A 9,755-nucleotide genomic window follows, 5' to 3' on the forward strand; every position below is an offset into this window, starting at 1 on the left:
ACTAAAATGAACTTAATACCAATTTCCTCATTTTACAACTGCCACAAAAGCAGATTGGACTGCTGAGGACATGGGTAAAGTCATTTTCTCTGATGAATCCCCTTTCTGGTTGTTTGGTGCATCCGGAACAAAGCCTGTCAGGAGAAGACCAGGTGAGCGCTACCAACAGTCCTGTGTCATGCCAACAGTAAAGCATCCTGAGACCATTCATGAGTGGGGTTCCTTCTCAGCCAAGGGAGTGGGCACACAAATGTGCCTAAGAACACAGCCATGAATAAAGAATGGTACCAACACATCCTCACAGAGCAACTTCTCCCAACCATCCAAGAACAGTTTGGTGACGAGACAATGTCTTTTCCAGCATGAGGGGAGTACCTTGCCATAAGCAAAAGTGATAACTAAGAGGCTCGCGGAACAAAACATCAACATTTTGGGTCCATGGCCAGAAAACTCCCCAGACCTTAATCCCATTGAGAACTTGTGGTCGATCCTCAAGAGGCGGGTGGACAAACAAAACCCCAGATATTCTCACAAACTCCAAGCATTGATTATGCCAGAATGGGCTGCCATCAGTCAGGATGTGGCCCAGAAGTTAATTGACAGCATGCCAGGGCGGATTACAGAGGTCTTGAAAAACAAGGGTCAACACTGCAAATATTGACTCTTTGTATAAACTTAATGTAATTGTCAATTAAAGCCTTTGACATTTATGAAATGCTTGTTATTATACTTAAGTATACCGTAGTAACATCTGATGAAAATATCTAAAGATACTGAAGCAGCAGATTTTGTGTAAATTAATATTTGTCTCATTCTCAAACTTCTGGCCACGACTGCAGAGTGGTGTTAGAATACATGACTTGTTGCACGAGGACCTTTGTTTTTTATTATAATAATTTCACCTGGTATGACTAAGAGCACGTTTGAGTGTGTTTTTATCTTTATTCATACAGAAACCTTTCACAGTTGAGCCATGTCTCACCATGGATGCATACACAAATACATGGACATTCTGCCATCTGATCGGCGTGCACCTGCAGGAAATACGAATCTCAAAGCCCATCAGGGTGTTATGATTCATTTGATTTTACCCTCCTCCTCTCCTTCTCTTGGCCCATCATCGTTCCTCTCCAGTCTCTATCATACAGAAAGTCTCTAATGCTATCAGTACAACATTTATCTGCAAACAGACTAAAAGCAAATGTCAAATTAGGGAACAGACAATAACATTGTAATCAGAGTAACAACAGTAAAACAGAAATGATGAAAGCAACAGCTCACCAAAAAACATGTGTGGGGTCACTTCGTGTCTGCCTCTGAGAGACTTCCAGGTTTAGAGGTGCCTCAGCCCTCATCACTCTGAAAGCAGTGCCCCCTGGGAAAAATACTACCAAATCATTTGTTGCTACCAAATTATTTTTGTGAAGTAAGGAATTCGCTATCGTCTATTTCTATTGTCACATACTGTAACATAATCTAACAAAATAAAAATACTATTGTTTTGAATTAGCTAATATTTATAAAAATAATATAGTTTTGAACTCTTGCCCTAGTTTGAACAATTTTCAAGCCAAGAATTTTTTTCATACATTTTTTTGCAAAATGCAATTATGTTCACCTATTGTTGCCTTACAGCCTGAAAAGAAAACACAAAAAAATCAGACACCGTGTTTGCATTCAGATGCAAGAGCAATCAGCACCTTGTCCTGTAATAAAGAGTTTCTATTTCTAAGCATGGTGATTTAAATGGTGGATTGTTTATTGTCCATCAGAAGGTGTTTTCAAGTTGCCTTTGAATTAAAAGTTAAATCTTTACACCAGGAGGATCGGGCGGCAGTCGAAGCCTCGGGGAAGACCTAGGACACGCTGGAGGGACTATGTCTCCCGGCTGGCCTGGGAACACCTCGGTGTCCCCCCGGAAGAGCTGGAGGAAGTGTCTGGGGAGAGGGAAGTCTGGGCATCTCTGCTTAGACTGCTGCCCCCGCGACCCGGCCCCAGATAAGCGGAAGATGATGGATGGATCTTTACACCATGAATTACACTGGTGCACTTTGTGTAATAAAGACATGAAGAAGTGATCCCCAAGGTGTAATAACATTGGAACAAACAACACCTCAGTGTCAGTCAGGCCCTCTGGTGAAATAGTGGAGGGCAGTTCAGTGTCTCTGACCTGCAGCAGTGATGCCAACCCACCTGTGGACAAATACACCTGGTACAAGAAGACTGTAACCTCACCAAAAGCATCAGGACAGTGGAGAATATTACTTTGAAACTGAGAATGGAAAAGGATCTAGGAACACTTTGTTAAAAAGTGTAGTAGGTATACCTTCAACACAAAATCAGGTTTGAAGCTAATCCTCATCATCATACTGTGGAGATTTGTGAATGGGACCCTTCTGAAGCAAAAAGTCCTCTGTGGCTAAAAAAGGCTGGTTATGCCTTTAACATGTAAACACCTATGAAATACATAGATATCTGGATCTTATTCACATGAAAATCCAGGGCAACCAACAGTTAGGTCCAGAAATAATTGGACACAAGTTTTATTTTTGGCTGTTTACCAAAATATATTCAAGTTAAAGTTAGGGTTTGGGTTACAGCTTTCACAACTCCCTCTCCTGTGGCTCCCCCTACTGGTGTGGCTGGGGTTATGCGGCCGGAATAACCAGCCTTTATTAACCACAGAGGACTTTTTGCTTCAGGAGGGTCTCATTCACAAATCTCCACAGAATGATGATGTCAAAAGGATCACAACAAAGTTAAGACACCATGTGTGTAAGTACATTCAAATTGATCACACCGTGAGGCTGTAAAAGTCATGTTTTAAATATCCTACAGTAGTACAGAACATTCAAATCAACGCACCATGATGCTGTAAAGGCCATGTTTTAAATATCCTAGAGTGGAGAAATACTGCACTCATGTTTGGGTATTTAAGTCTATCCATCTTCTACATTGTTGTCTTGTTTGACCTGGAGAAGCCGATGTTGATTGGGAAATATTTCATGCCAGATCATTGGTTCATTGCGCCCACTGTGTTCAAACCAGACCACTGGAATATACAGCGTTTAAAGAGGTGGGCACCTGGATACTACATGCTGAGTTTTGTTAGGACCAGACAAACGGTTCCGGAGGGGTTTGGTAGGCGGAGTCTTGAGGTCTGGTGTTCCGGGTTTGGTAGGTGGAGTCTTGAGGTGTTGTGTTGAGGGTTTGGTAGGTGGAGTCTTGAGGTGTTGTGTTGAGGGTTTGGTAGGTGGAGTCTTGAGGTGTTGTGTTGAGGGTTTGGTAGGTGGAGTCTTGAGGTGTTGTGTTGAGGGTTTGGTAGGTGGAGTCTTGAGGTGTTGTGTTGAGGGTTTGGTAGGTGGAGTCTTGAGGTGTTGTGTTGAGGGTTTGGTAGGTGGAGTCTTGGGATGTTGTGTTGAGGGTTTGGTAGGTGGAGTCTTGAGGTCTGGTGTTCCGGGTTTGGTAGGTGGAGTCTTGAGGTGTTGTGTTGAGGGTTTGGTAGGTGGAGTCTTGAGGTCTGGTGTTCCGGGTTTGGTAGGTGGAGTCTTGAGGTGTTGTGTTGAGGGTTTGGTAGGTGGAGTCTTGAGGTGTTGTGTTGAGGGTTTGGTAGGTGGAGTCTTGAGGTGTTGTGTTGAGGGTTTGGTAGGTGGAGTCTTGAGGTGTTGTGTTGAGGGTTTGGTAGGTGGAGTCTTGGGATGTTGTGTTGAGGGTTTGGTAGGTGGAGTCTTGAGGTCTGGTGTTCCGGGTTTGGTAGGTGGAGTCTTGAGGTGTTGTGTTGAGGGTTTGGTAGGTGGAGTCTTGAGGTCTGGTGTTCCGGGTTTGGTAGGTGGAGTCTTGAGGTGTTGTGTTGAGGGTTTGGTAGGTGGAGTCTTGAGGTGTTGTGCTGAGGGTTTGGTAGGTGGAGTCTTGAGGTGTTGTGTTGAGGGTTTGGTAGGTGGAGTCTTGAGGTGTTGTGTTGAGGGTTTGGTAGGTGGAGTCTTGAGGTGTTGTGTTGAGGGTTTGGTAGGTGGAGTCTTGAGGTGTTGTGTTGAGGGTTTGGTAGGTGGAGTCTTGAGGTGTTGTGTTGAGGGTTTGGTAGGTGGAGTCTTGAGGTGCTGTTTTGAGTGTTTGGTAGGTGGACTCTAAAATTGTTGTGTCTGAATTGGTGACTGGTCCTGTGGAACAGAATATCTTTGCAGTTTGTGTCTATACATGATTTTCTATTGTTGAAGTGAAAACACTTGGGTTGGGGTTGGTTTTCTGGTTAGTGGTTTGGCAATACCACTCAAAATTTGATACTCAAAAAGATTATATAAGTGTGTATGTTTGTTTCTCTGACTGTGTCTCTTAATTTCTATCTATTCTACATATATAGTTATGAAGAATACTTACTGAAAACATTCCCGTCTCCTTGCCAGTTATAGATCAGAAACAGGATGAGTCCAAACATCAACACAGTCAGACTCACACACAACATGATGACCTGTGGAGTACCTGGAACTACAAATACCAGACGCACACACACCAAGATGATCAAACATCAGCCTCCCAAACCATGTTGACCAGTGGAGTACCTAGAACTACAAATACCAGGTACACAACTAAATGACCAGAGGTTACCTGTTGTTAGGGATACTGCCACCCTGTTGACTGTAGAAAAAGGGTGGGGACTGCTGATGTCAAGTGGAGTGGGAGGACCTGAGAGGGGAAGTATAAACTGTTTTTTTCATTTTGGAGTGACTGTCCCATTGTCACTTCAAAGGAAGGTAGCTCTGTGTTGATGATAGATACTCGTTTTTGTACAATGGCAGTAACACTTCACTGTGAAACATTTTGCCAATGGAACAAGAACATTTAACTATACATTATTTGAGGAGATATTTGCTTGAAATAAGTGAAAAAATCTGCCAATGGAACAAGACAAATTTAAGATAATCAAGTTTTAATTTTTTTATGCAGTGAAATCTATTGAAATTAGTTTGTTAAGAAAAATGGACCTTATTTTAAGGATGGTAAAGGAAAAGATAAATATACTTGATAAGACGTGTATTGTTTTGCAGTGAATTAAGTCACTTAGGTTTTAAGTGTCTCTTAAATTAGTAAAATATCAATAAAACTCTACAGATTTCAGAGCTTGGCAAATGATGGTGATATTTTGAGTTCTACAAATGCTTTCTAAAATCTCATTGTACGCATATTTGCATTAACCAAAATAATGATTTTTTTTTTTCAATACCTTTTTCCAATACAAATTCATATTGAAAAAATATAAAAGATACATGTGATACCAGCCTCAAGCCAAGAGGTGAGCTAAGCTGTGTGTGGCTTCTGTGGAACCAATAGAGAAAGAGCACAAACTATTAGTGCCTTTGGTCTGAGAACATGTTTATTTGTGCGCTAGTTCAGGACCGTCGCTTCCCTAACGCAACTCCGCAGCACCACATACTGGTGAGGTGGACTAACTACAGTTGAGTTACTGATTAGACCACTGTTAAATGCACAAATAAATTACATAAATAAGGAAGTGTCTGTTAATAAAATTAACTTTAAATAGAGGACATTTTCTAAACATTTACACGAGCATGGACATTGTAAAAACAATTATTTACAAGCTACTACCAATAAAGTTCTTTATGATTTTTTTTTTTTTTACGGATTATCATTAAACATTATTTCTACAATATATTTTGTGAAATTATATCAAGATTTTTTGTGATCGAGACCAAGCACAGTGTTGCTTTGCTCATCACGAAAAGTCAGAGATGGGAGGTTCATTAAGTAGATTTCGAAAAGAGGGAGAATCGTGTAATTTTTTATCCCTGACACGACAAATAAGATTCTTCTAATGGAAGGTTTGAAGTTGATTTGTCATTGCCATAGAAGAAAAAAAAATGGGTATGTCTCACTGCCTTTTGACCAGGAATAAGAAACACTGGTTCAGAGGTTACTTGTTACCATGGCTACCATTGTGCTGTTGACTGTAATGGGGGGCGGAGACTGGTACCTGGTGTTTTCACGTTATTTATCATTGATTAACATTCCGAGTGTGAAGGGGTGGGGATGAGAATCAGTACCTCCAAATCCGAGGCCATGGTCCTCAGTCGGAAAAGGGTGGCTTGCCCACTTCAGGTTGGTGGAGAGTGCCTGCCTCAAGTGGAGGAGTTTAAGTATCTAGGGGTCTTGTTCACGAGTGAGGGAAGAATGGAACAGGAGATTGACAGACGGATCGGTGCAGCTTCTGCAGTAATGCGGTCAATGTATCGGTCTGTCGTGGTGAAGAAAGAGCTGAGCCTCAAGGCGAAGCTCTCGATTTACCGGTCAATCTACGTTCCTACTCTCACCTATGGTCATGAGCTTTGGGTCATGACCGAAAGGACAAGATCCCGGATACAGGCGGCCGAAATGAGCTTTCTCTGCAGGGTGGCTGGGCGATCCCTTAGAGATAGGGTGAGAAGCTCGGTCACCCGGGAGGAGCTCGGAGTAGAGCCGCTGCTCCTCCACATCGAGGGGTCAGCTGAGGTGGCTTGGGCATCTGTTTCGGATGCCTCCGGAACGCCTTCCTGGGAAGGTGTTCTGGTCCCGTCCCACCGGGAGGAGACCCCGGGGAAGACCTAGGACACGCTGGAGGGACTATGTCTCCCGGCTGGCCTGGGAACGCCTCGGTGTCCCCCCGGAAGAGCTGGAGGAAGTGTCTGGGGAGAGGGAAGTCTGGGCATCCCTGCTTAGACTGCTGCCCCCGCGACCCGGCCCCGGATAAGCGGAAGAAGATGGATGTATGTGTTGGGAGGTCGTGGCTATATACTAGATCCTTCTCATCATTGATTTGTTGATCTGCTTTATTTAATGCTTATACAATAAATGTCTGGTTTATATAGGTTTAAACTAATTAGAAAATATTCAGATTAAAATGAATCTCTTTGTTAAAAAAAAATTATAATCCTCTAATGTTCTTCTCTATCACCAAAGTTAAAAAGTTATTTTTATAAACAGCCCATGAAATTCTATGTTATAAAATCTCAAATGAATAAACACCATCCGTGGTATCCACACAGACCTCCTGATATACACCCACAGCTGCACTGACACACCACATACAAAAGAGACTGATAACATCCAAGACTGAGTTAGAAGACCCTATGTTTGACAGGTTTGTCCCAATCCCTTTTCACCAGGGAACACGGCACCAACGCGCTGGACTGGTTATAAGAATAGGAGAGGGGTTAGCAGGTTTCCTGGCCCACCAAAAGTGACAAAGTTCTGTTAGAACGAGCGGATGGCCTTATTAGAAGGAACACATGGTCTTAAGAAGCAGTATGTGGTTATCTCTGTGGTGAGGTCCTTAACAATCCAACATTGGAGGCGCTACTGAGATGAAGTTCCCTATTTAACCGTATCGGTGTCGCCACAATCGATCCATGCATTTGGCTAAACTCTCTGAAGGCAATGACTGTTGTCCTTGTAGGTTGATGTATACATTGTTACTATGGTGATAACCTTCCCATAACCCGAATGTTTCATTAGTTAAATTCAACATCCTCACAAATGCTGTTGGATCTTTTAATGGTAAACACTAGTTAGATCCCCAGATGGGCTCTATGTATAGTAACAATTTCTCTCTCCCCTCAGTGTTGAGAGAGTGGTGTCCAAGAACATAAGTTGAATAGGGTAATAAAATGGGGGAGAAGGACTTTGTTAGCTGAAAGGTGGAGTAGAACACAGAGTTACAGGTCTATGATAAAATTAAGCATTTGTGAGGAATCTATTTAGACCCATTCTTGTTGGTTGTTTATATTAGGAGAAATATATGATGTGAGCATTCTGAGAACAGGAAGTGATGTAAGAATGCAAACAGAAATTGGTGTGTTTAATCACCACATTTTGACTCTGATTAGTTTGGCAACATTCTGTCCCTTTAACATGTAGCTATGTGTGCTTGTTAATATTAAGAAACAAAACTGCACTGCCAAATAGTACTGAAATAATGTATAACACTGTCATTGCAGATATTGTGTTACTGAAGATGCTAATGACACCAAGGACAAAAATATGTTTGTACTCACTTGAGTAAATTACTCTGAAAAACAGTGTCTACTAATTTACTTAATTGCTAAATTATTTGTAAAAGAATTTTTTTTAGCAAGTTATTCCCAACAACATGAACACGTACCTTCCTCAACCCTCAGAAACACCTCTTGGTATGAGTCCATGAGAACTCTTTCCACTCCACACCAGTATGTCCCAGAGTCTGACTTCTTCAGGTCCTTGATGGTCACAGTGACGACTCCATTTCTAAAGTCAAATATGCTGTATCTTCCGTTCTCAGTATAGTTTTTATTGTCTCTAGTCCGTATGAGAATATCTGAACCAGTGCAGGAGTCCTTGCAGAAATACTTGTCATTGATCGATGCAAATGTGTGTTTACATTTAATTACCACCTGTCCTCCTACAACTCCAGTCACTGTCAGAACCTCTGACCCAGCTGGACACAGAGCTGTCACATGAACACATAAAGAGTGCAGATAATATTAAACTATCAACCTGTCACCCCAAAACATCACCTTCATGTACTGTTATACAGACATGTTGTTTCACGAATAATAAAAACACTGACTGGTGAACTCACCTAACAGAATGGTAACCATGGCGAGGAAGACTTTCTCCATAGCTCTCTCCACTCTAACTCTGTCTTTTTTAATCAGCCTCTGTGTCTCTCTCCCTCTTGTTCTACACTTCTACACCTAAACTCCCTTTCTCTTGCTCTCTTGCTTCCTCTGCCTCCGGATCTATCTTTTGTCATCAGTCACGTTTCAGCTTCCTCTTTTTCTCCTCTGTCCACCCTTCAGAATTTCTATCGTGAACCTCTGTCTTGTGATCTGTCAGTCCACCATCTCCCTCTGCTCTTCCACTCACCCTCCCTCTTATCTGTTCTTCCTCTCAACCCCCCTCTTCTCTGCTCTTGCCCTGACCCTGTCTCTCTTAATAGTCACTCCTTCCCTTCACCAAACCAACTGTGACTCCTGTCCCTGAAGTCGTTGCATTGCAGACAGGTGAAGTGTTCAATTAAACTAAGGACATTTGTGTGGTCTAGTCCCTACTAGTTCCAGTCTCTCTCCAAAGGCCCCTGTGAAATAATGTTCAGCCCAGAGACACCAGGAGGAGAGGAGCCTAGTCAACCACAGCAGCAAACATGAAATTCAGTGTAAGTTCAGTGTAACATGATGTGACCAGATGTCACAACTTTATTTGAAAAAAAAATCCTGTTTTGCCCTGTTTTTGATTGACCTGCCGCTTGATTCGAATGTGACAGGTTATCATGATTTGCCACGTCTGTCAGTCTTAAAGTTCCTTATTTTACTATGATCCAATCACATTTTACTTCTCACAAGCTGCCAAGCCCAAGCATCTGTGTGCGCAAAAGCCCAACTTGCTGTAACAACCATGATAGCAATGTTAGGTTATTTATTTGACTCCCCAAGACTGCATCATTTCCTGTGGGCGGTGGCCTCAAAAAGAAACACACAAAAAACTAGAACAACGCCTGAAAACACTTAACACTCCAGTGAAAACTATCAAACTACTCATTGTTTTAAAGCACGCAATAACTTACAGCGGTGACTGAAACACACACAAATAGTGGATGTCACCCTGAGGATTTCCGTTTTATGGTAGAGTAAGTCACCACCTCATGGTTGAAATGTTGTCCTCTAACAGAGGAGTATTTAACACTGTCTGGTTGGTGAAGGACATCTGAGTCTTTACTGAAGGAGACAACA

General features: G+C 42.2%; 1 protein-coding gene across 1 annotated transcript; it reads right to left on the bottom strand.

Annotated features, from left to right (window-relative positions):
• Positions 1-1,629: 1,629 nt before the first annotated feature.
• On the bottom strand, positions 1,630-9,750 carry LOC117594912 (CMRF35-like molecule 6). The gene is made up of 6 exons (XM_034294460.1): positions 8,606-9,750; positions 8,150-8,473; positions 4,603-4,680; positions 4,375-4,482; positions 4,049-4,157; positions 1,630-1,636 (listed from the first exon to the last, which is right to left on the bottom strand). The coding sequence occupies exons 1-6, from the start codon at positions 8,643-8,645 to the stop codon at positions 1,630-1,632; spliced, it is 666 nt and encodes a 221-aa protein (XP_034150351.1). The 5' UTR covers positions 8,646-9,750.
• Between the last annotated feature and the right edge of the window lie 5 nt (positions 9,751-9,755).

The sequence above is a fragment of the Esox lucius genome, chromosome 9 (assembly GCF_011004845.1).
Source record: "Esox lucius isolate fEsoLuc1 chromosome 9, fEsoLuc1.pri, whole genome shotgun sequence".
NCBI lineage: Eukaryota > Metazoa > Chordata > Actinopteri > Esociformes > Esocidae > Esox > Esox lucius.